This window comes from Sus scrofa, chromosome 13 (assembly GCF_054392235.1).
Source record: "Sus scrofa isolate SSC_HxYL_T2T_F1_AM1 chromosome 13, Sscrofa_HxYL_maternal_Yorkshire_Landrace_v2.0, whole genome shotgun sequence".
Taxonomy (NCBI): Eukaryota; Metazoa; Chordata; class Mammalia; order Artiodactyla; family Suidae; genus Sus; species Sus scrofa.
In genome coordinates this window covers 85,726,598-85,752,729 of record NC_139395.1, presented here as the reverse complement: position 1 = coordinate 85,752,729, position 26,132 = coordinate 85,726,598, and the positions used below count along the sequence as shown (strand labels likewise).

The 26,132-nt window shown below is 54.2% G+C and overlaps 1 protein-coding gene across 2 annotated transcripts in view; it reads right to left on the bottom strand.

Moving 5' to 3' along the window:
- Positions 1-26,132, bottom strand: part of NUP210 (nucleoporin 210) — a 90,112-nt gene that overhangs the window by 42,755 nt on the left and 21,225 nt on the right. For both annotated transcript variants that reach the window (XR_014823869.1, XM_021069388.2), the window contains exons 4-14: positions 24,374-24,470; positions 22,567-22,717; positions 21,326-21,458; positions 15,628-15,786; positions 15,024-15,092; positions 13,451-13,557; positions 12,324-12,464; positions 11,312-11,449; positions 10,244-10,399; positions 8,424-8,622; positions 3,655-3,800 (exon numbers count right to left, since the gene is read on the bottom strand). Coding sequence is in view for 1 of the 2 variants with exons in the window: in XM_021069388.2 (XP_020925047.2) it covers positions 3,655-3,800; positions 8,424-8,622; positions 10,244-10,399; positions 11,312-11,449; positions 12,324-12,464; positions 13,451-13,557; positions 15,024-15,092; positions 15,628-15,786; positions 21,326-21,458; positions 22,567-22,717; positions 24,374-24,470 (1,496 nt within the window). In the remaining variant the exon portion in view is untranslated. The remainder of the gene's footprint in view (positions 1-3,654; positions 3,801-8,423; positions 8,623-10,243; positions 10,400-11,311; positions 11,450-12,323; positions 12,465-13,450; positions 13,558-15,023; positions 15,093-15,627; positions 15,787-21,325; positions 21,459-22,566; positions 22,718-24,373; positions 24,471-26,132) is intronic.

Genomic DNA, 26,132 nt, shown 5'->3' with positions numbered 1-26,132 from the left:
CTCCTCCTGCACCCGCAGTGTGATCTCAGCCTCATGAGAAACAAAACCATATGATAAAATAAAAATATTCTAAAAAGAGGAAATTACAGCTACCCTGTGATCCTATTTCTCAGCCATCCACTTAGCAAAAAGCCAAAATTGAGCATATACACTGCTGGTGAGTATGAGGGAAAACTCTGTTACAAAATTAATTAACTTGTTTTTCTAAGATATAATTGAGAAATAACACATTGGTTTCATTAGTACAACATAATGATTTGATATTAGTATGTACTGCAAAATGATCACCACAGTAAGTCTAGTTAACATCTACCACCACGCAGTGTTACAATTTTTTGCTCTTGTGATGAGAATTTTCAAATATGCAATACAGCACAGTTGAGAAATATGTTCTCATATCCTGCTGGGAAGACAGAAAAATGGTGCAACTCCAATGCAGGGGAATTTGGTAATACTTACTAAAATTACAGGCTGATTCATCCCTTGTCCAAGCAATAGTCCTTCTAGGAATGGACACTAGAAGACATGTGTCCACGCATATATAAAACAGAGGCACAGAGCTATGCATTGCAGGATTATTTTCAAGAGCAAAAGCTTGGGAAAATACCCATCCACGAGGGACTGGTTAGGTAAACTGTGATCTGTCCACACAACGGAATATCAATCCAAGATCTTCCCATGTGGACGTGGAGAGACTTTCAGGATATTTCCTTTATTTTCCAAGTAAAGAAGCAACATGCAGAACAGCATATACAGCACACCACCTTTGGAGTGAGAGAGGAACAGGCAGCGCCCAAGAAAATGGAAGCGTTCTTGCAAATGGAAGTGTTGGTGCAAAAAGAGACACAAAAAATAAATCAGAAATTAATCAAAATGGTTCTTGATAAGAAGCAGGGAAGGGAATGAAGAGAGACTTCTGGGTCTACTTTCAGTGTAGGTTTAACTTTGGAGCCATATAAACAACATACACATACACAGAATAAAGTTTAAAAAAGCAAATCCTAAGACTGAGAAGAGATGGAAACAAGTGATTCTGTGACAGAATGTTGACGTCAGTGCTGGGAAGACCAAGCCCACGCCCGGCCCCTCTTCTTGGATTAATTGATTCCTTAACCTCTGCTTCCCAATATCTTCTACGCCAAGAGGTGCAAACACCTGTAAGCTCAAAGCACTAACTCTGCCTGGTATCAGCTAAAGGGGGGTGGGATGTGTGCTTATGCCTGAATCAGCGCTTGGCAATAAAGACAGACAGGATTGATTAGCCATGTCTGCAGTGTCCTGTCTGAATAAGCACTTGGCATAAAAGCAGCCAGAAACAATTAGCAATGTCTGCAGTGCACACGGCTGGGTACAAGCAGGTGCCTAACTGCATCAGACCAGAGTCCACAAAGGCAGGGCAACTTCTGATTCAGAAGAGCTGGTGTGCTATGCACAAGGAGGCTACTAGGAACACATCGAGTGAGTCTTTGACAGCTTAGCACTGGGACAGAGTACTTGACAGTTCTGCCCCGAGCCCTACTTACCTGGACCCTTAAAGCCATAAGTGCTCATGCTGCTCATGCAAAATGTCCCATCTCAGACCCTCTGCAGCAGAGACCCTCTGTGATGTCATGAGCCTGGGGTGAACCACAGCATCCCTCGCCCAGCCAGTGCTAGTCTCCTCTGCTTCCTCCATTTTGGTCCAGTGGGTATGCCAGCCTGCTGCTATGGTCATCTCTGCTGACCTGCCCACCAGAGCCCCTGACTCTCCACTCAGCATCCTCTGTGCCCTCACCCCAAGGGGCTGCATCCTAATTCCCCAACTGGAATAGCCTGATGCCCTCACAAGTACAGACTGATAACCACTCAGCCTGCCCTGCAATCCTGGGCCTGGGGCAGTGCCCCAGCAAGCGGCACCTCAATACGGAGGGGGATCTCACCAAGTGACAGCTGTGAGAGGCATGAACCCTTGAGGAGGGAGGTGGGTGGGGGCAGGAGGATGATCTGCTGTGGGGCTCAGGATCCCTTGGTTGGATGCTTACACCAAACCCTTAGCAAAGAAAGGGCATCACTTGTCAATGAGAATTCTGTTCTTTTGATTTTTTTTTTTGAAGTTTCTTTAATGATTTTTATTTTTTTTTCCATTACAGATGGTTTACAGTGTTCTGTCAATTTTCTACTGCACAGCAAGGTGACCCAGTCACAGACTTTTTTTTTTTTTTTGCACTTTGAACACTTTTCTGAATATGCTACCCATTACCAGCTCTCCAGGAACCCTGCCTTGTCCAGATGTGCACAGGTGTGTATGCACACACAATTCTGAGGGAGCCCATCTGCAGACCCTGTCTTGCTCCATGCCCACCAGAGAAGCCATCAAAAGGGCCCTTTTCTGCATGTGATCAGGGCCTTAGGCCCTTCCTCCCTGGACCTCCCTTCCCTCCTCAAGACAGTCACATGACCTGCTCCTGTGCTTCACTGGGGACCCAGCGCAAACCTCCTCAGGGAAGTCTTCTGGGATCCCCTGTCCAAGGCAGGACCTCCCATCACCTGCTACCGCCCTTTGTAGATGGACCACCCTTCTCACCACTTGCTGTCACTTTCTGTATGTTCATAAATGTATTTGCTTCTCTGCCCCCACAACTAGAACGGAGCTGTCATGCGGCTGCATGACCTTAAGTAGGTTAAACCTCTATAAGACTCAGTGTCCCCACCCTGTAAAATGGATCCACTGAGAACCCCTAGCTCACTGGGTTACCATACAGATTCAAGGGAATGTGAATAGAAGCCAAGAACACAGGCCTACCAATGCTCAGTAAATAAATGGCCCCACCATTGTTAACTGTCATTATCGTCAACTGTCATCCCCAAGTTACAGAGGGAAAGCATGAATCCAGCAGGACAGGCAACCTGTCTGAGTCCACCCAGCTGGTGTGCCCAGGGCTTAGCTGTGTCTCATTGCACAACCAGAAAAACTCTGCTACGGACATAGCAGGACATGGTAAACCTTGTTGGAGGATTTTTTTTTTTTCACCACCACCCCGACAGGAAAGACTATGCAAAAGCACTGCATTTCTCATAATTAAAGCTGGAGCATGATCAATTATCACCTTCCCGCGTAATTCTCTTCTCATTCAGGCATAAAAGTGTCACCGCATCCTGTGCCAGAGAGACAGGTTAACAATCAACACAGCTAATGAAGGACGCTCGTAAATCGTAAATCGTACAGCTCCTCAGGGTGTCAAAGCACAGATGCTGGAGGAGGGAGAGGAGGGGCCCCGAGTCGCAGACCAGTCCTTCTCCTCTTGGGGGCTGTTTCCTGGTTTGCACAACAGGAGGGCAAGTCTGGTCAAGAGGCCTGAGCACTGGCACTCTCTGTTCCTAGGTGGGATCCATGTGCCTTGGTCCAGGATCTGTACCACACTCGGGGGCCGCTACTCCCCCAGGGTTCTGTGGAGACCCCGCCGGGTAACTCCGGAGTGGACCAGGAGGCCCCTTTTATCACTCACATTTGTCATCAAGGTGGCCCAGCTCCTTCTACAACTTCCTGATTTCAGCTCAAAAATCCCATGGACGGGGGAGCTGTTCCAAAAGCTATTCTGAACACGTTTTAACACAGACTCACCAGAGCAAATGAGAAATTTGGGCAGGGAAGGAGGGGCGAGGCTGGGGGCTCACCTTGAGGGGCAGGTAGGCAGCAATGGTGATGCGGGCGCTCAGGTGGATGTGGCCGTGCTTGTAGGTCACAAGGAGCGTGGTGTGGCCTTGGGCCTCCGCCCTCACGGTGACGCCACTGCAGTGCTCAGGCCCCGGCCGCAGCCTCCCTGCAAGAGAGCCACCAGGTGCCATGAACGGAACAGAAACTTGCCTCTGCCAGCAAAGAGGGGACAGGCTGACAGCCCTCTTTCATTCTGGGCGTGAAACAAAATTGAATGTTTTTCACTATTTTTAAGCATAATTCTCATACCAAAAAGCACAGACAATTCACGATGATTTTCCCCCACAGACTGAACACACCCTGTATCCAGGATGGGGATTGAGAAACAGTATGACCTACACCACCTGACACTGCCCCCCATCTCCTGTGGACCCTTCTGGGTGAGAGCAGTGCAGGAAGGCCACACTGTGTACACAGGGAAACCCGGGGAAGGGGACTTGGCCCAGTGGAAACAGGGAGTGTTCTCTGCATGGAATTCAGAAAGCATCATATCCAGCAGCCTGGTGAGCAGCGGACAGCCTGGAACCACCTGGGGAACGAGAGGAGATGCTGCCCTGGCTGTGGGTCCAGCCCTTGGGCCTCCAGGGGCACCTCCCCCAACTGCTCTTCTTCTGTGTGGGGGAGGGGACGGTTCCCCGCAAGTACTTGGTTCTTCCAAACCTTGACGAAGAACCTTGACATGAACTTGGTGCTCCAGAAAGCTGCACCCAGAAGCTCTGTCCTGCATCGTCCACACACAGGAGGATGTGTGAGAAGCACGGGGACATGGTACTTGGAGTCACCAGAACTGAACAGAATGACGAACTGTCCCAGTACCTCCCAACAGCCCCATGTGTGGTTCTGAAGGGAAAAGGCTGAGCCACACTCAGGACAGACGTGCAGACCCTGGGCACTGCCTGCCCACACTCATGGTCCCCAAGGTCATGAGGGGCCGAGGGGAACAGGTGTCCTTCGGCCTATGTTAATGATGCCCAAGAGTCCACAACAGAATAGCAAAGCCCCACAAGGCAGCCTATTGGGGGGGAGGGGTCAGAGGAGAGGGGGTGGTCCCCCAGGGAGGCTTAGGGTCACTTCCTGTGCAGCCAAGTTCCCTGACTATCACACGGGAGTGGGGGGTGGTCCCCTTTCCCTGTCCAGGAAGGAAATGGAGAGCAGGTATCTGGGCAGAATGGATCAGGGGTGTCGGGCACACATAGGACAGAAATGACAGGACATTTCCAGGACCACGCCCCCAAGCACAGTGCTCTGTGTCTCCACTGAAACACCCCGTCAGGGCCTGGAAGCGTCAGCTCTGACGCAGGACCCTCTGCTCACAGGGCTGTCCTTCTGTGAGCTCCAGGCCTCGGCTGGTGGGGCCCCGGCCACCTCTTCCCCATTAAGCCAGGCTCAGGTCCTTGGACCGCATAAGGCTGCAGTCAGTTTTCTATCCAACACAGGAGACAGAAATAACGTATCTGTGAATTTCACTACCAGCTTCTGGGGACTCGCCATTCCAAGGCAATGCAGAAAATCGTCTCCTGTAGCCAAACGGGGGTGGGACTCAGACTTCACGAAGGATGTCAGAACAACAGGGACGTGGATGTTGGTCAGAGAAGTAAACCCTCCAGACCTGCTATGTCCCTCTTAGATCCCGAGAGAGTCCCAAGGACACACAAATAAAGATGCTTTCTCAAGTCCTTGTAGAGTAAGTGTCCCATTGGATAACACTGTGGACAAGCAGGCTGTTAGAGGTGGTGCCCCACTCATCTCACCCCACTCTGTCCTATGGACCATGCACAGGCTGCCCCAGGGGGCCTGCTCCCCTGCACCTTAGCTCTACCAGCCACAGGCGGTGCTGTGTCCTCAGGCAAATCACTTACCCTCAGGAGTTCCCACTGTGGCACAGAAGAAACAAATCTGACTGGTAACCCCGAGGTGGCAGGTTCGATCCCTGGCCTCGCCCAGTGGGTTAAGGATCCCACGTTACCATGAGTTTTGGTGTAGGTCAGATGTGGCTTGAATCCTGCGTTGCAGGTGCTGTGGTGTAGGGCGGCAGCTGCAGCTCCGATTCAACCCCTAGTCTGGGAACCTCCATATGCCGCTAGCGTGGCCCTAAAAAGCCAAAGAAAAAAAAAAACCCAAAAAATGACTTACCCTCTCTGGTTTGCATTTTCCTCATGTGGAAAGTGGTGGTCATAATATATATAACAGTACTTGGTGCACAGTGTGTGTCTGATGAATAGTGTTACCTAAATCCCTACCACAGAGGCAAAGAGCTAAGCAGTTAGCGCCCTTTCCTCTGTTCCTGAAAATGCACATATAAATTGTCTAATTATAAAAGTCATGTGGGTTTACGGTGAAAAGCTTGGGCAGAGAAAGCAGTGACAGGTAATGCTGAGTACTGACTGCACACGAGGGACTCCACCTATGAATTCTGCAATAGTCCTAGGAGGAGGGTCTTGTTATTCCCACTTTACAGACATGAAAACCAAGACTCAGAGAGGTTGAGTCATTGACCTAAGTTGCCACAGCTAGGAAGCAGCAGAGGTGGAACTCACACCCAGCTGCTCTGGTTTGGGGGCCCCTACTTTTCTCTGTGATGTGACTGATCCCTGAAGGACACCCAGAAACCCCCATAGTCCCTTCACACGATCGCTGTTCACGCTTCACATTTCTTTAGAGTCTCTTTTCTGTTGTGCAGATACACACACACAAGGAAAAATGCACACACATGTTCAGAGACACACCGACTTTGCAGCTGCTTCAGTGTAAAGTGTGCAGGTATGCAGTACACAGGCCATTTGGTAACCACTGCTAGGTACTCAGGCCCAGAGTTTAGTGGCCTCACATAGCGGCCACCTGCTCTGTGCTGGTGGCTCTGCAGCTCATGGGGCATGTGACCAGACAGAGGCCCACGCAGCTGTGTATGAACCTCTGGGCTGCTGGTGGTATGGAGCCAGGATGGCTGCCTTGTGCTGCTTGGGGCTCGTGCAGCATTTCCTCTGGGGGACCGTCGGGTCAGTCCCAGGAGGAAGGGATATCCCCTCTGGCCCTCACCTCCTTGGAGTGCTCATGTTCAGCTTTTGTTCCCCTTTGGTCATTTTTATTAGCTATCTTTCCCTAAACAGCTGCATCAAGTCACACTGCTACCAGGCACTGTGTTAGGTCCTGCCCATACTTGGCATTTTCCACATTTAAAAAAGCCATTCTGGTGGCATTTTATAGTTTTCTTTGTCCCTGGGATCCTACAGCTAACATGTGGCTGTTTCTCTGCTGCACACCTGCCCACACCCACGCACGCCCTTTCCCACCCATCAGTCCATCTTATGCTTCGGTGAATCCAAAAGGAAGCCGCAGGTCTTGGTACACTTCATCCTAGATGCTCTAGTACACACGTGATTACCTACAGGCAACTTTCCTTTAGGGCTGTTTTCTTCTCAAGGGCAGATTTACATACAGTGAAACACACAGATATGGAGCGGGTCCGGCTGTGAGTTCCAGCCAACGGAGTGCTGGGACCCAGGACTGTGGAAGTCGAATTCCGTCCTCTCCTGGGGCCGCCTGGCTGCAGCCACATCCAGGAGGCACATGAGGGCGGTGCAGGCAGCGGCTCTTCTCCTGCCATCAGTGCGCTTCCCTTTTTCAGGCTGATGTTTTCCACCATAAAGTCTGGTTTCTCCTAGATGATCAGTGGGGCTGCAGCAGCACCTCTGGGGGAGGATGTGAACTTGATGATGTTTGGTGATGTTCTGTGATGCTCCAAGAAGCTTCATGTTCAAACAGGTCCATGAGGGACCACAACCACAGCAGTGGCATGGAAAGCTGCTTGGCCCCTCAGGCGAGCCTACAGACACCTCTGCCCGTCAAACTTCCTAAACTCTGCCAGGGCTAAGTGGTCACTCCTCTGCTCAAAAACCACTGGTGGCCCCCACTCTGGATCCTGAGGTCCACGCTCCCCCAAGGATTTGACAGGTTCTTCCACCCCAGGTCACCGTGCACGCACACACCCGTGCACACCCCGTGCATGCACCCGTGCCTGTGAACGCTCTTCTCTGTTTCCTCTGACCCTGCCTGAGGCTCATCCATCATCAGCCTGTGGTTTTTGTCATCTGCACCTGGAGGGGACTCTCCAGGCCCACCCCCCAGGGAGGCCCCATTTCCCAGGGACTAAGACCTGGGGTCAGGGTCAGACACAGCTGGCTCTATATCCTACCCCACCTGGACCCTTGTGGGCCCTTGAGCAGCCATGCAGCTTTGGTCCCTTTGTCCGACATGGGGACTGACCACAGTCCCTCCTCCCACAGCAGACATAAAGCCTGGTGAGGCCACGCACCAAGTGCACACACCACATCTGGCAGGGTGACAAGCAGCTCTGCCATCAACATCACTGCCCAGCCCTGAAGGGGTGCCCGGCATTGATGGCCCTGGAGGGGAGGACCATGTAGGCACAAAGTTGTTACAATCCTGTCACTCATACCTCCTACGAATGGTGTATTCTGAGGACCTACTGCGTTCCAAGCCCTGCAACAAGCGCAGTGACATTTGACTCTAGGAAGACACCCATTCTAGAGATGTGAAAACAGATTCAGAAAGCCAAGTGACAAGGCAGCCACCCAGTAGTAAGATCCAAACCATTGCTGATGGTGGACAAGCAAACAAATGCCACTGCTCACCCTATGACTGCCCAAGCCCCCATTTAGGAACCTGGGGTGGTTCACGCTGAGAGCCCAGGCTCACGGCGCTGGCTTACCCGGGAGTGGCTGGAACACGCCCTGGTTCTCCACCTCAACTGCCAAGTCGAAGTGGGAGCAGTCACTCAGGGTGACCACCTCGTCGGCCCCGCCAGGCATGAGGCCACTGATCCTCAGGGGCAGCTCCAGGGTCTGGCCCACGCGGGCCTCCACGGGGCAGGGGGCGAACTCCATGCCGCTGGGCTCGATCACATATACCTGAGGGCGGGGCATGCATGGTCAGAAGGGCTGCTGCGTGTGGACACTGAGCATGTGTCAGGGAGAAGCCTGCTCTCTGGGGCATGAGGGGTATGCTGGGGGCTGGGGGACAGCCTTCGGGGAAGGCCTCTGAGGAGGTGACAGAGGAGCTGAGATCTGGGGGCCATGTCAGAGGCAGCCAGATGAAGGTCTGGAGGAAAGCACTCTGGGAAGAGGAGACGGTCTATGCAAAGGTCCTGAGGCACATCCAGCTCAGCTCGAAGAAGAACATAAAGAAGGCAAGTATGGAGTTCTCGTTGTGGCTCTGTGGAAACCAATCTGACTAGCATCCATGAGGACACAGGTTGGATCCCTGGCCTTGCTCAGTGGGTAAGGAACTGGCTTTGCCGTGAGCTGTGGTGTAGGTCACAGACGCCACTCAGATCCTGTGTTGCTGTGGCTATGGTTTAGGCCAGCCCCTACAGCTCTGATTCGACCCCTAGTCTGGGAACCTCCATGTGCTGCAGCTGTGGCCCTAAAAAAGACCAAAAAAAAGAAGAAGGTGAGTGTGCAGAGTGAGAAGTATAGCAGCACCATCCACAGCCAGGACTTACACCAACAAATCCCCAACACCAGGCTCTGTTTTGAGCCTCCTTGGTAAGAAGGTTCTATCACCAACCTTTTACCTGTCAGGAACCAGGTACAGGAGGTTCAGAAATTGCCCAGCTGAAGCACAGTGGCATGGGAGCCAGGCAGACTGGCCCTGGGAGCCAGGCTCTGACTGTCACACACTGAGGAACTGTCCTCAGGCTTTGGCTGAGCTACCAGGTGCAAGGTCACATTTACTGAGATGAAGATGGCTGAGGGAGGGGCAGGCCAAGCTGGTCACAATTTATCCAAATACTTGATGACTAGGCGGCAGCTGAGTGCGCTGCGTTACAAGCCTCCTCACAGCCAAGCAGACTGCTCTTTCAGCAGGTGTGTGGGGATCAAAATAAAAAGCCTAGAACGAGTTGTCCGTCAGCATCCCAAACAGCGTCAGAGCAGGTTGGGATCGGATGCGCTATATATGGAGGTTCGATTTCTGTCCTAAATGAGGTAATGGAAGGGGATGAGCTCAGGGTTGGGAGGGTAGGAGAGAGCTGGGGTCAGGAGGCACCAGGTGGGGCTGGCGGAGGCTCACCTGCAGGAGGCCACCCCACCTCTGGCCTTTGCTAGTACATTAGTCCCACGTCACTTGGGACAAACGCCAGGTATAGGGCCCGTATGCAGATCTGAACAGAAGTCAGGAAAGGAGTAGCCAGCCTGGTGAGGTTTGTAGCTCTCCTTTCACAATAAATTTGCAGCCCCACCCCCAGGGGCCCTTCGGACCTGGAGAATCATAGCTTTCAGGATGGGGAATCTTCTGGAATGACTCCCGTGAGTCTCTTGTGCTTCTGTGTCCTCTGGTCTCCCTTCTGGAAACCCTTCTGGCCCCATCCCATGCCTGGTTTTGGGTGGCAAGGCCACCTCCCTGACCTGGCCACAAGCTTCTCAAGGGCAGGGCTGGGCCCGACACCCAACACACTGGCCGCCACCAACACCAAGTACAAGACTGAAGGCTAAATGCTGTTTCTGAAGTAAGCCTGAGGCTGGTGCTCACCTTCATCTCACCGAAATGTAGTGGGTTCTGCACATCATGGGCCTGGATCACACTGAGTCCAATGTCACTGCCAGTGGTCATCACGCCCTTGACGGTGACCGTGGCCACCATGGAGCTCGAGGAAGACCAGGTAAAGTTTCCACTCCCACCATGGGCCTGGGGAGGGAAGGCATCAGGTCAGTCCACCTGCCCACCTGTCCCTTTCTCTTCCATACCCTTGGCATCATGCAACCATGTGGAGAAATGTAGCATCAGCCAACATCTGGCCAGTGCTGCCTCTGCCTTCGCTCTCTCCCACTGTCCCTTTCTGGTCCTCAAGTTCTGCAGACCTTGTGGCAGATATGTACATATGCAGTGCCCACAACGTTGGCCCCAGGACCCAGGAGCACCTCCCAAACTCAGGCTAGAGTGGGAAGACCCTCGCCATGGAGCTGGGTGCAGGACGTGGCCTCCCTGCCCACTCTCAGTACAGACCCCTGCTAGATCTGAGTCATCTGCCATGAAGTAAAGGACAGCCCAGCAGCCTCAGATCAGAGGCCACCACCCCAGAACCCTAGAGGGGCCAGGAAGGTGACACACTTGAGTGAAGGGGCAGCAGGTCTCAGTGTACAACTGCTGCTGGGGGACAGTGACAGGGACTGATGGGACTGGGTGGGCCACACAGGCACCACACCCTGACAACTAACACCAGGTGGGCAAGTGGAGACCAAGAACATGTGACATGGGGCAGCGTGGGGGATCTCTTCCCCTCGAATTTCAAATTTTTCTTTAAAGATACTTACGTGCTTTCAGAAATAGTTTTTTACAAAAACAAACGTGTGGCAGTTAAATCCATGTCCCAGGCTTTCTTTATCATGTTTTCTTTCCTATTTGTCAGGGTTTTTCCCTAATTACCAAAATACATTGCTGTGATAGAAACCTCAGAAAAGACTGAATGCTTAAAAGACACTGATTTAAAATTCTCTCCAGCCACTAAAAGGTAATAGTGACAGAAACAGAATGGACAAAAAGCCCCAACCCCATGGAAACACCCAAAGGAATGCACCCAGATGGGGGTCTCATGGTTACCTTTATTGTGTACTGATAGGCGCCTGTCTTTGGTTGCCATGGAAACGTCAAGATGCTGGGATACAGGGTGATGGGGACGTGGATTTCCACCTCCTGCTGATTCCACATGGGCACTCGTAGCGTGTGGACCCCTCCATCCTGCGAGGGGTGAGGGTGCCACATGCCACCATGACAATGAGGTCAGCACCCAACCAGCCCCCACCCTCCCTGGGGATCAGGTACCAAGGGCAGATTTTGCGAGTGTGGGGGAGTAAGAAGGAAGTTGCCAGGTTCCCTGGGGCCTTCTCCATCTCCATGGGAACGGCTTTTTGTGGCTCTGTAACTGCCACTCAAGTAAACGCTACTTGACTGCATCCTCACGGCACCCCTGACAGGATGTGCGTGCTTATCCCCACTTTACCGACAGGGAAACTGAGGCGTGGGGCATGTAAGTGACTCGCCTGAAGCCCCCAGAGTGAAAGTGGTAACTGTGGTGGGAACTGCCACCTAGTCCCCGGGGCATTTCTTCCTCAGGCAGGCCTGGGAGAGGTTTGCATGGGGTGGGAATGTAAGAACATCCACGCCACGCTCCCAATCAGCAAAATCTACTCCCACCGAAACTGACTGGCCTTTTAAATATGAGGGAAAATTGAAAAACGCTGATGGATTTGAGCAGCCAAAACAGCCAAAGAGATGCATGATGGTCCTGGTCAGTGCACCACTGGACACACGGGCCCAACACTGTTCCCTAGTGAGGAGTTCCTGCCTTAGTCCCGGTGGGCGCTGGCTCACCATTACAGTGGCCAGCAGAGGGCAGAGCAAGGGGGACTCTGGACCAGCACAGGGACAGGGACAGGGTCAGGGAAGGTGGAAAACCCCATCCCAGAAACCACTGTGAGCCCAGAGTAGGAGGGACCCCCTGTACCCACCACAGCAGCAGTCAGTGGCCGCTGACTCCCATGGGCTCATGTCCAACCTGGGTGGACATTTCTACCACAGCAGCCCCAGGGTGGAAAAGGTGGTACCAACTTGCCTGGTCCACCACGGAGGTGAGGGCTGCCTCGATGGCTGTCTGTCCCTTCTTGGTCGCCCTGACATGATGGTGTGACCCATTCTGGGAAGAAGCCAGCACCTCGAAGAATTCTGCAGGAAGGGTGGTTTCGATGCGGATGTTCTGGAAGGCAGGGTAGGAAGGTGAGAGGTGAGCATCTGGGACAACACAGGGCAGTAAGAACTTGGAAAAAAAGCAGTGTGACTCTGAATCAGAAGCCAAGCCAAGTCCAGGGGCCTGTGAGGCTCGGCAGCCTCTAAAAGCTGGCAAAGAAGCCACACAAAGGCCTGGAAATGAGCTCTGACTGCTCTGACCCCTGACCCCTCCCAGGCCACCCTCCCTGCATCATCCAATGACCCAGTGCCCAGGGGAACGCAAAGCCTACCATCAGCTTGCTTGGACCCTGAGTCCCAACGAGGAAACCACCAAATACAAAAGAAGAACATCAAAAATCCTTAGCGCTAATTTCCCCCCAAAATAGTGATCGACTGTATCTCTGTTCAGTGCTACAAGGAAAACAGTGACTTCTGTGAAGAGCCTTAGGGAAACCTTGCCTCCTCCTTAAAGCCTGAGACCCCCACAAGGAAGGTCTTGGATGTTCTGATGAACCTGAGAATTCTCACAAAGGACCAGACATGGCAGGGACTCCATTCTATCTCCCATTTGTGGGATGCTCTTCCCAGGACTGGGAGCCCCCTGAGCCGGGCCTCAGTCTGGACAGGGTGCAGGGACTCCTGGCCCCATTGCCCTGCAGGGCAGAAGAGCAGGGATTCTCAGTGCCATGAGGACCCTGTGCTCATGAGTGAATAGGAGGGCAGCTGGCAGGCGCCACCTCCCCCATCACCGCCTCCGTGAGCCCTGCCTCCCCTCCCCATGCCAGTCCTGAAGGGACCAGTGCCTGGGGTGCAGACTCACAGGCTGCCAGGGTCCTGGGATGCCCAAGGGACCCTACAACTCTCTCCTGGAGACCCAGCAGCGCCTCTAGGAAGCACCCAAACTCAGTCTGCCTGCACAGGGTCAGGGAGAGGTCTGTGCTTCGAGGGCTGCTCATTAGGCAGCTGCTCCACGAGAGGCACCCAATCTACCCCCCAGGCCCAAGGGGCACTCACGTCCGACAGGTAGATCTTGTTGCCAGATTTGTCTAGCACTTCGACAGTGACTTCATACAGGCGACCAGTCTCCAGCACCCACCTGCCACCAGGCTGGACAGTGAAACCTACAAAACAGGCAGGTGCAAAACCTCACACTGAGGCTATAGGGGCCTGCAGCCGAGGAAGAGGATGGGCCCAGGCACCATCAGTACCCTGGGCCCTGCAGCACTCACTTGCACTCATCCAGGGGAAAGGACCAGCCACCAAGGATGGTGAGATCTAAAACCCACATCAGCTCTGAGCCCTCAGGTGCCCCAGGATGAAGCTTGACACATGCCCCTGTGACTGCTCCAGGACATTTGAACCTGATCCTGTTCAGAGTGGGTCTAGCTCTGCCCCATAGTGAGTCAACACTCTGAGCTCATAGGAGGTCTACATTGAATCTATAGTAGGTCTACACTCTGAACCTACAGTAGGTCTATATCCTGAATCAACAGTAGGTCTACACCCTGAATTCACCATGAGTCTATACTCTGAACCCACAGAAGGTCTACACCCTGAACCCATAGTAGGTCTACACTCTGAGCCCTCTCCCTATGAGCTGGCCCTGCCGTCCCAGACCTCTGGCTCTGTTTCCATACATGTCACCCAGCTGCTTGCTGACCCTGGCGATGCCATGTGCTTCTCACCTCCACATCATCGCCAGGATGACAGCCCCACAAAAGAGGGGCTGAGAAAACCCCTTCTCAAATACCACCTCCCAGAAGCTCTTCCCTTGCTGACTCTACCACTGTCCTGTCACCTCGTGTTTGCACTGGCCTCTCCCCACAAACTAAGTACCACGAGCCTGCTTCCCTCCTCCAGACCCCAGTGCCCAGCACAGGCCAGACAGATGGAAGGTACCAAGGACTCTGAGTAGATGGAGCTGAGAGCCATGGGGCCACCTGCTTAGGGACACTACATTGTCATTGTGGGTCCCACCCAGCAGCAGCTTCACAGGGCAGCTGACAAGAGGACCTGGGGCTGCCAGACATCAGCCAAACCCCCTCACCTGAACCACCTCAGTGTCCTCAATAGGTGAGTCAGCTCAGACCAAAGGAGGTCTGGCTTCTGTGGCCCAGGTGACTTGTGTGTCCAGGCATCTTTCCAGAGGTCCTTCCTCCAGAAGCTCCCGGCCCTGGCTGTGCCGCTCTGTGTCTGCCAGGGCTGTGGACTTCGCCCTTCTCGATCAGCCTAAAGCCTCCCCTCCCCCACCTTCCCCACAGAGACGTCTACCAAACGTCCACAGCCTTGGTCAGGTCTGGGCAGGGCCCCGTGTAAAACCAGGAGACAAAGCCCTCCCCCCACCTTGTCTCGTTTCTCTCCCTGCAGAGCTGGCCACCCACCTGACCTCCATCTATCTTCTGCTGTTCTAGGCCTGGACAGGGCAAGGGTGGGGGCGCAGCCCCCCAAAGGGCGGGCTGTGTGCTGGTGGCCCAGGCCCCCCAGCTGGCAGAGCTGGCAAGAACGAAGCATTTACTGGGAGGCTGCTGCTTTGATTTTACTTTTTGGACTCCTATAATCACAAAGGACCCAGGATGCCCACACTCACCCAGGTATCCAGGTTCAACCACGTAGACAGTACTGTTGGGTAACCGGGAAGCTCCCTGCATGCGGATACCTGACATCTTCATTAAGGAGCGCAACACAAGGCAGCAGGTGACCTGGCTGGCAGCCCTCAGCCTCACTGAGGGTGACATCACTGCAGTACTAGAGGGGGTAGGCAGGCCCATGCCTGAGGCCATGTGGAGCACAGCCCTCATGCAGAATCACAGGCCACAGGGTACTGCCTCCACTCACAAGGGGACACTAAAGACCACTGGGGGACACGTGCACAGGCCTGGAACAGGATGATCCACACATTGGTGTGGAAACAGCCTTGGCCAGGCTGCCCAGCTGAGACCAGAGAAGGTCCTGGAAGCGGGGATGGGGCCACTGCCTCCCACCTCGGAGCCTCTCCAGTGAGTCACCCACAGAGGTGAGCGATTCCGCCCAGCCATGGTGCTATTTTGGTTCTTTCTGATTTTCAGACCTTCAGGGAAAAGAGAGCTATTTTCAGCTTCACTAAGCTTTCAGGGAGAATGGTGATTGGATTCCAATGAGCTGCTCTCCTGTGCAGGATGCACACAAGCCAGCACGTTGCCTGAAAAGGATATTCTTGTGGCCGAGGACCAGGCTGCTCTGTCCCAGCTGCACTGCCGTGACCGTCGACGTGTCCTGGGCCAAGACGGCCACGGGCCGGCCCGGGTCTCCCTCAGGGCCCCAGACGTTGTCCTGAAGCTGCAGCTCATACTGGTCGGAAGGCATTGAGAGCTCTGGCCGCCCAAAAACAGGAGGAATGAGGTGGGGAGAGACAGAAAAGCAGGAAATGTGAGAAGCCAGTGTCACCTTCCTCCCTCCAACCCTGGACCCTGCTGTCAGTACAGCTGCTTGATTTTTTTATTTTTTGCTTAATTTCTTCCCGACATTTTCAATTTTAATATTATCTTCCATGCCTGTGGACAAGCTGCCACTCTGCATGCATTTTCAGAGGCAAAATCAGTTATTTTGTGGATGCCATGAGCGGCTTTTTTTTTTCTTTTTAAATTAAGCACAGCCTCTGACTCAAACCACCAGCTGTTGGCAGGATACCAGCATCAGACTTTTTTCTGCTCACCACAGAAGTGAGCTCTACTTCCATCCTGAGGGGTCCAGGTGGGGCTCCCTGGACCTGTGCATCCTCTGGGGGCTTCCAAAAAGGCACTGGTCTGTGGCCTCCCATTGGATTTTGAGAGCTGGGTCTACAATCTGCAAAGAATCCTCTCTGTTGCTGTCCTTACCACCTATGGGTGCTTCCCTGCTCTGTGTCCCACTGAGGAAGAGACCTTGCCCAGTCTGGGGTAGGATGGAAAACCATTTCCCCTGGGGAATAATGGGTTCTCCAAACCCACTGCCTCTGCATCTGTCTGCACCCTGTTCCCTAAAGCCCAGCAGCACTGAGAATTAAAACGAGAAACCAAGATGTGGCAGGACTGTGCGACGTGTTTCTGATGCACTTCACCTGTTTTACCAACAGCAACCCTTCAAACAGGCACCAATGATGCTCCCTCCCAAGAGATGAGGGAACTGTGGGAACTAAGACCAGAGTTCCCACTGCTCAGGCCCTGCAGCAGTGCAAAGCAGAGCCGGGATTCAGAGGAAACAGAGCAGAACTGTGTGGACATACCCCCTCCCCAATCTGCAGGATTTCCTATCAAATGACCCTGTCACTGGGCCTATGGGGGTGGCCCTATCCCATCCCTGTTGCATGAAGGATGGACAGAATGCTAGGACTATAGACAGCTTCCCCCACTCGCACCTGGGGCCCAGGCAGGGACTGCCACGGGAAGTGCCCAGGACATGGATTCCGGAGGAGTTTCAGCCAGAGCATCCTTGGAACTCCCAGGAATGCTAAAAGGGAGGCAACCTGCCTATTTCCTGTCTGGGGGTATCTGTTGTGTGTTCCTTTAGGTCCTCAAGAATTTGACCTGGAGCAGAGGGTTCTCCAGGTCCCTGGACCATCAGCATGACCTGGGAAACTGCCAGTAACTGGCCCCTCCCAGACCTGCTGAATCAAACAGATGGGGCCTGGTGGGAGCACCCAGCACAATTCTTTTGCACAGGCCTGCAGGAGATCCCGTGCCACGTGCATGCTGGAATCAGGAAGCCCACTCAAGGAAGCCCACTTCCTGTGTAGACGGGGAAGCCCAGCAGAGCTGGGCTGAAACCCTTGCATGTGATGTGCCCAGTGCTCAGGTGCATGGAGGATACACGTCACAGTAAAATGATAGCGTAACGCTCCAGTTCCAGAGCGAGGGATTCCTGCGGCTGCTGCACCACGCACTGGCTTCCTCCCTTGCTGAACGTTCTCTGAACAAAGAATGCCCTTTGGGGAAATAAATACACTGACTCTCAAAAGAGCCTGCACAACACAGATGTAACCCTATTCACAAAACCCTAAGACAATGAAAACCAGAGGCATATCTGATGGCTCCTTAATCACCTTAATCTCCTGAATCACCTCTCATTTTGCAGAACTCACTACTTGTAAGAGGCACTGAATACAGAAGGCTTTATGGATCATTAACATGTTAATGATTGCTGTCAGTCCACAGAGCTGAGGCTGCTCAGTCTGGGTCCCAGACCAGCCCTGGGACCACCTGCTGAGTGAGGATTAAAGGGCCATCCCCATGGCCGCCCTTCAGTTCTAAAAGACTCAGTCTCTGACCCTCCAGATGTACCTCTGATTGTCAGAACCATCTGACCACGGAGCTCCTGGGGAGGTGGGTCTGAGGCCAGATGACAAGGAGCCCACTACTCCCCAGCCTGTGACCCAGCCCAGCAGGCAGCCCTGCATGCACTGGCTCCAAGAAGACATGGCTCAGAGCTGCGCTGGGTCCCTAGTCCTTCGACACCTGAGTCTGACACAGGAACCTCTGTCCAACACCATCCCTGCAGCTGGTTTTGTAAACCTCAGGGTAATTCAACCCAGGAATCCCCAGCACTCCCATCACTCTGCTTTTCAGACACCAACTTCCTCAGCCAGCGTGTTCTTCCCACATCTCATTCTAGTAATTTGGTTTCTGTGCCAGGCATGTCTGTAACCCCAGCAAAGCGGGCTGAGGACTGAGGGGAGAGGCCTGTGCCCCCTCCAGGAACCGTGCCCCATGGCATCACAGATGCCCCTCTGTAAAGCTCCCCTCCACCCTCACCTGCCCCACCCAGGGGTGTCTGCAGGGCCATTGCGAGACCCACAGTTCCCCCACCCACTGGGCTGTGAGCTCCAGGCGGGCAGGGACTGGAAAACCTCCTGACCTCTGTACCCCAGCAGCGGCCGCAGCACAGCAGGGGCGCCGTCAACGGGCTTGTGAGAAAGCAAGCCACCACTCCAAGGAAGGAAGGCAAATGCCAGGAAGCAAAAGCACAAAGGGAAAGAAGAAGGAAGAAAGACTGAAGGGAAACCGGAGAACTAATTTGGGGTAACCGCCTGCTGACCTGTGACTCTGAGAACTGCCTCTAGGCGCAGTGGTTAACGAATCCGACTAGGAACCATGAGGTTGCAGGTTCAGTCCCTGCGCTTGCTCAGTGGGTTGACGATCCGGCATTGCCTTGAGCTGTGGTGTAGGTTGTAGACGCAGCTTGGATCCTGTGTTGCTGTGGCTCTGGCGTAGGCCGGTGGCTACAGCTCTGATTGGACCCCTAGCCTGGGAACCTCCATATGCCGCGGGAGTGGCCCAAAGAAATAGCAAAAAGACAAAAAAAAAAAAAAAAAAAAGAACTGCCTCTAGGACGCCATGCAAGACAGGCTTGGGAAATTCACACCCCTTGTTAAAGACACCACTCCCCTGACTTTTCTCTCCAGTGGCCTGTTGAAAGTGATCATGATATGAATTATATCCCAATTTTTAATAACCCATCTACAAAAATGGACAGTGAGTGTCCACCTGGAAGTCTTGTTCATGCTGGATCTTCACTGGCTCCTCCCACCTGTTCTCCCAAAGCATCTGTCTGGAATCCACTCCAGCCCCGCAGCACTGATACCACCCATCCACCACACAGGTGTGCTTATTTTTGGAGGAATTTTCCATCTCAGTACCTACAGATGCCAGGGAGGCAGCTTCCCTATTTCCTGTCCAGGGTACCTTTCCTGTGCTCCATTCTTTGACTTCTCCATCAGTCAATGACAAACCCAAAAGTTCTCTGCCTGTCTTGGGGTGCACTGTTCCTATGGTCCGCGACACCAAACTGATTTAGGGTAAGCCCTTAGGCCCTATTAATCCCCCCTAACCTCCCTAGTCTGGGCACAGCTCTCCACCCTCATAAGCCCCTACACCAAGGGGCCCCAAGCTGCCCTGGGAAAATGGAAGGTGGTTCTTGTGCTCCTTTGGGGCACAGGACTGCTTAATCCCACAGGAGTGATTAAGGCCAAGGACCTGTCAGCTCTGTGCTGTCGGGCGTTCTGTGCCTCAGTTTTCTCATCTGTAAACGGGGTATTCATGAGATCCACCTCCCAGGGCTGTTGGGTCATCCCACCTAGAAAACACTCATCACAGTCAGATGTTTCCAGACCATCCTCAGGTCAGAACGTGCCTGGCGATGGTGCTCAGGTGTGAGATGGCATTTCCTGGCAGCCCCTGTGAGCACCCGCTGGCCTTTCCACTGTACCCACTGCACTCCCCCGAGGGCACTGGGCCAGGGTCCAGAGAGCTCCACCTCGGAGCCGGGTCCCCTTTAAGAGTCTGGGAAAGCCCCACCCATCCATCCCTGTGCTTCTAGAACCTGCTTCCCTAAAGTCTGGGCTACATGCCAGGCTCTGGACAGGACCCTCAGCTTGGCTTCGAACACACCCCGCCTGCATGATGACATGTGCAGAAGAGCTGGACACTGCTCCCAGTAAAAAAGGATGCTCGGGATCCTCCTGCTGCTCGGCAGCAGGACACCCCATGTGGGAGAGCTGAGCCCCCAGGCAGAAGGGGCCTTCTGAGGCCTGCCCAAGACACAGCACTGCCACACGTAGTGACTGACCAGAACCACTGCCTGCAGAAGCTCAAGCCCATCTATGGAGCAACCCCAAGCCACCCAGAGGCTGAGGCATCTTCACACTTTTTTTTTTTTTTTTTTGGTCTTTTTGCCTTTTTGAGGGCCGCTCCCGCGGCATATGGAGTTTCTCAGGCTAGGGGCTGAATCGGAGCTGTAGACACCGGCCTACGCCAGAGCCCCAGCAATGCAGGATCCGAGCTGCGTCTGCAACCTACACCACACTCATGGCAACGCCGGGTCCTTAACCCACTGAGCAAGACCAGGGATCGAACCCGCAACCTCATGGTTCCTAGTCAGATTCCTTAACCACTGCGCCACAACAGCAACTCCTCTTCACACTCTTAAGCTGACGTCCAGCATCACAGGCGGAATGGCCTATGACCTGGGGGCACCTGCCTAGGCCTGTATCCAAGTCCTCTGGCCTTGAGGGCGACTCGAAACCTTGCTGCCCTGCTCCCGACCATGAAACCCTGAGCTAAATAAAACGCTGCTGCTGCTGCCCCTCAGGAGGCCTGGTGCTGCTCTACAAAGAACACTCACCATAGAGAACACTCCAGCATGCACAGCACTTCAGAGCTTCCAGAACAAGTCCAAACCCATTAACTCAACCTGCCCTCAGCACGACAGAAAAACCAAGCTCCAGGGGTGGCAGCAGTGGCTGCCAAGGCTACCGAGGAAATCCCAGTCCCACGTGAAGCTCACAGCTTGCTGATACTCTTAAAACAAAGGGATGCAGACCCAAAAGGATTGAAAGCAGGGCCTTAAAGAGATATATGTACACCTAGGCTCACGGGAGCACTATTTACAGTGGTCACGAGGTGGAAGCAACCCAACTCATTGATGCATAGTGCACAAAATGTGGTCTATTCAGACACTGGAACATCACTCAGCCTGAAAAAGGGAGGACACTGGGACACCTGCTGCAATATGGGGCAAACCTTGAGGACACTGTGCTCAGCGAAAGAAACCAGATACAAAAGGACAAACTGATTCCACTTCTATGAGGTCCGAGAGAAGTCAGATTTGTAGGAAAGAAAGTAGAGGGTGGGGCCAGGAGCCGGGGTGGTGGGTGGTGGTGGGGGAGTTAGTGATTAATGGGGACTGGGTTTCAGTTGAGGAAGATGAGAAAGTTCTGGAGACAGATGGTGGCGGTGGTTGCACAACGATGTAAATGTAATCAACATCACTAAAAATCAGTACCTAAAAAGAGCTGAAATGGTCACCTTTACGTTATGCCGATTTCCCCCAATAAAAAGGGGAGCCTTGCCACGAGCACAGAGCTGAGCTGGGACCCACCTGCAATCTTCCCTTGCCTGATCTTCTGCACCTTGTAGCGGATGGATGTCCCCACCATGAGGTAGACGTCGTAAGCGGGGTTCAGAAGGATGTTCTCTAGAATCAGCAGCCTCACCTCCGCGGGCGGTACGTTCTGAGCATAAGGAAGAGAAAAGGAAAGGTGAGTGCAGTCAGGCATGGGGGTCAGGGTGGGCAACAAAAAGATCTTTACAACTTTTCAGTCCATTCACAAGGGCCCAGAGAAGTTAGGGTGAAAACCACCTCTGGACACCCTGAAGCCCAGGGAAGCCTTGTGGTACGGCCGGCGGGCACTCAGGGTCACGGCCCAACTGTACCCAGCACATCACTGTACAAGACGTAGGGGGCTGCTCAAGTTAAAATAATACTAAGTGAGCAGGAAGGAAAGCACAGAGCCAGGGTGACAGTGATGGGTAGAGAAGCTGCCAAGGGCTTGGAGGCTCCACCCACAAAAGTCCCAAAGGCTGAGGAGGTGGGGAACCCATAGGCACACGTGAAACAGAGGAGAGGCCCACACTGCAGGTGAGCCTCAGCGCCTGCTGCTCGGCCTGCCCTGCCCACGTCCCACCCCAACACCCACCCCCACCGAGACCTCCCTCAGGGTGTTCCCTGAGGGATTCTGACATGGGGGTGCTGGCCAGGGCACCCCCCACCATCACACTCCACAGGGGCCTGTACCTTCCAGAGCCTTGGCGAAACCCACTCCTCGCTGTCCTGTCCTGCCCTCTGCCAAAGTGGGGGTCTGATGGAGAAGCAGGTGCTGCTGAGGTTGGGTGACGTGGGGGTGGGAGCCCTAGCCCTCCACATGTGGTACCAGGCAACCAGTGTCAGGGCTCAGACAGGCACAGGGTAAGGTGGCTGGGGGACACTGGGCGCCCCAAATGCTCGATGTGCCCCTATACCAGGACAGGGTGCTCGCTGAAAACAAGCTTAGTCATTAACACCAGACCCACTGCTCCAGGACCTCCCTGGCAACTGACAAGGGAGAGAATGCTTGTGACTGCAGAAGACAGCTGGGGAGCCCCGGTCACCTCTCACTAGGCCACCTCTCCTGAAGCCAGAGCTCACGCCAAGCAGATAAACATGCAGCATCACACTCTGGAGGTCCCGCTGCATGAAAGAGAAATGCTCACCGTAGGAGGGCATCTCTCCACTACAAAATGTGTGAGTGGACCCGTCAATCCAGATCTGCCCAGAGCCCAGTCGTCCCGCCGCATACCCACCTTGTAGACAGCCTCCTGGATGCGTGCCTTGAGCTTGGAGCTCCCCGTCTTCATCCCAGACACCAGGATGGTATCCCCTTGCTTGGCCGCCTTCTCCATCTCGGAGATGTAGGAAGGAGGTATGTAGGTGGACTCCAAGAAAGGCAGGATTCTGGAAAAGGAACATGAGGTCAGACCTGATGCGTGGAGCCCAGGAACCACACGCATTCACACAGTGCAGCTCCTCTGAGGGCTGCCAGATGCCAAATTAATAAGTCATGCTCCCCACCAGTGCTGCTTAGAAACCTGGCCCCAAAACTTCCTATATCAGAGCTGCCAGAACTGCCCACAGCCCTGCGGAACATGCAGATTCTTGGCCCCTGGCCAGCCCTGGGTCTGCATGAAGCCTGGGGATCTGCATTTATAAAAATCCAAATGTGATGAGGATATAAGGCAGGCACTGAAATTTGAGGACTACCCCTTAGTGGAAATGCTTTGGTCTCACAGATGCCAAAGGTGAGGCTCGTGGAAGTTGCAAGCAGGCCCAGGATCTCAGGCCCAGCTGGGCTCCCCAGGGCACCTGCTAGTCCAGCCCCCTCCCTAGCCAGCTCGGCGTCTAGCAAACAGCTCAGTGACCACCCCACAAGGAATAGGGGATCACATCACATCCTACCTTCCCTGGGGTTGGGCTGTGGGGAGAAGGGAGGGAGAACTCGGGGTGGGCCCTCACCAGAGCACAGGCCAGTGAACACGGCCAGCTTGAGGGACTCTTTAGATTCAGTACTTCTCTGGCAGCCCGCGATTCACAAATAGGCCCCCCATCCCACCTGAGCAAGAGCCATCAGCTGGATATGCTTTCACTCTCCCTAAGAACTGCCAGGCACTATATCACACCGTAATCTGTTTCCATGCCCAGTTTTACAAGGTGTGACATGCTGAATTTAATGAAAACTCAGGCCCTTGGTTCCAGCACGTCTCAGCACAGACCTTGGCGGTCAGCATTCAGCTCACATGCTGGTGCCTGGACAATCAGGGGGATGTCACAGCAGGAAACAGGCCTGGCTGTGTGCAGGGTGCAGGCTCCAACATCCCCTAAATATCCAGAGAGAGGCTCTCACCCTCATCAACACGCCTGCTCGCCCCACCGCCCTCAGAGGTGATGACAGTTCTTGAGGACAGGCACAGGCAGGACATGATAACGACCAGGGCCAGAATCCAGGTCTCTCACCTGAAGCCTGTACTCCCGGCTTCCTGAGACACCAGAGATCCCAGAACCCACCCAGGAGGTAGAAGCTGACAGCACAGCCCCCAGAAAAGCTGTGGGCATGAGGGCATCCCAGCCTGCACACAGCCAGGGCATGAGGGCATCAACACACACACACATATACACATACACCCTGTGCTGGGGAAGGCAGCCTCCTGTGCCTGGAGGACTGTCACAGCTAGAAGCTCTCCCAGTCCCAAGGGTCACCCCATTAACTCACCCCAATGGGAGGGGTCAGGACCACCCCCCAAACCCCCCACACCCCCAACCGCCACCCGTGACAGCTCGTTTTCTGGGACGAGACTTCTCTTCCACAGCGGGGCAGCCCAGCTTCTTTGATAATGTCCCGCGGAAGACCCCTGGTGGGCTGCACAGGTGGCAAGATGCCTGCACACCACGAGCCAAAGGCTTTTCATCCCAGGGAACGTCAGCTGGCACCCAGGAATCGGCTGGGCTCCTTGCTGGCAGAGAAGATGATGGTGAGGATGGTGCTGGAAGCCCTGGGCCCACGTGGAGCCCAGTGCCACCCCTGCCCGCCTCCCTTCAAAGGCAGGCACTCCTTACCGAAGTGCATTGTGGGTGTCTGAGTACCCGTCGGCCTCTGTGTCCTTCACGATCGTCCAGTCAAAGACCAGCCCAGCCAGGGTGCTGAACGTGTTTCCTGTGGGAGCAGAGCGGGGATGGGGGGTTAACTCCCCAGGGCCTCAGGCTGGGACGTGCACTCTGCACCACCCCCTGCAAAGCAGGGGAACCAAAGTGGAAAGGACCAGGGTCAGGTGACCACAAGGGGCCTCCCAGGTGCCCGCTGTACCCTTCCCACTGCCCTCCTGTCTGTGCGCACCCACCACCCCTCATGTGGGTGAATCCTTTACAGGTTAGACAGGCCTCCTGAGGCTGAGTCCCTCACGCCCCCTTCCACCTCCCTGTCTGGTTTCACACGCCCACCCTGGTCTCTTCCCCAAGATGCTGGGAGCCGGGGTCCAGGGTAGAGGAAGCCCTGGCGGGCCCTCTGCAAGCCTTGGACCAGATATCAGCACAGGCAGAGCCCAGCAGGTGACAGGACTCGGGCTGGGTCTGAAACCCTCCATTAACACCTTCTCGGGGCGAGTGTGATGCCCAGTTCCACGTGCACACCCTGAAACAGGGCAGGAGATGGAAACTGGGGGCTCAAAGGCCTGATCTGCCAGGAACTACAGTTTGCTTTTTACCCAGATATTGATTTTACAGTTTTTAGCTGATCCCCATAGTTTCAAATTAAGAAATGCAATATACAAATCCAACTTCAAGTTCAAAAGTCCAAAGATCCAGCTGCCTGGTCCCTCTTCCCTCTGGTGAGGGCTGCTGGCTCAGCCTCTCCAGGCATTTTGCCACATTCTATCACCCCACACCCACTCCACGGCTATCCATCATCTTCCCTGCCTGGCCAGCCCCCAAAACAGAGCATCAAGATGAAGCCTAGAAAAACTCTTTCACAGGGCAAAGGGCAAGGCATTTAGAGTCAGCAGGACTGGGATCCTGTCCAACCCCACCTTTCAGGGCTCAGTGTTGTTGAGAAGATTAAACAGAGAAAGTGCCCCCAGTGAGGTGCCCAGGGGTGCCGGCCAGCCCAGGGGCAAAAGCAGTTCACCATGGCCTTCTGAGGACAAGGAGACTGAGGCCAGGGGAGGCCTGCCTGGGTCTCCAAACCTGGGAAAGGCAACAAGAAATCCTGTTTTCACAAATTTCAGGGGCTACAATTGTAGCTATGTTTTGGGATCTTTGCTGCTGCCCCCAGCTCATAACTTCTGCACGTCTGCCTTGTTCAGACGTGAAGGGAGAGACAAACGTGGCATCGTGCCCAGACCAGAAAGCATCCTTGGGCTTCCAGAAGTTTCACCTACGTGGGCAACTGCACATGTAGAACTAGCTGCAGGATTTGCAGGACTCCATGCAAAGGAAAACTGGGGGCCCCTCATTCCCAAGGCAAGGAAATTCCAGAAGAAGGCATGTCAGGTGAGACAGCTGGAAGGAGACAGAGGCAGCCCCAGAGACGGGGGGGTAGGGATGCTCCAGGCTGAGTGCAGACCCTTAGAGACCCCTGGAGGACCTGCCCTACAAATAGGGCCTGCCAGTTACTGGGGTCCCCTCCTGCTGGCCACTGGACTGACACACCGTGTGCACCCCAGCTGAAGCAGGATCTGGGAAAACCGAGTCAGGCAGCTCTCTCCCCCCCACACACTCCGCTGGCCCCCACACTAAGCCTCTGGAAGCCTGCACGCAGAATGTGCTAGGAGGCCAGATTAGGATAAGAGGCTCCCTCTGGCCAAATGGAGCCTCTGGACCA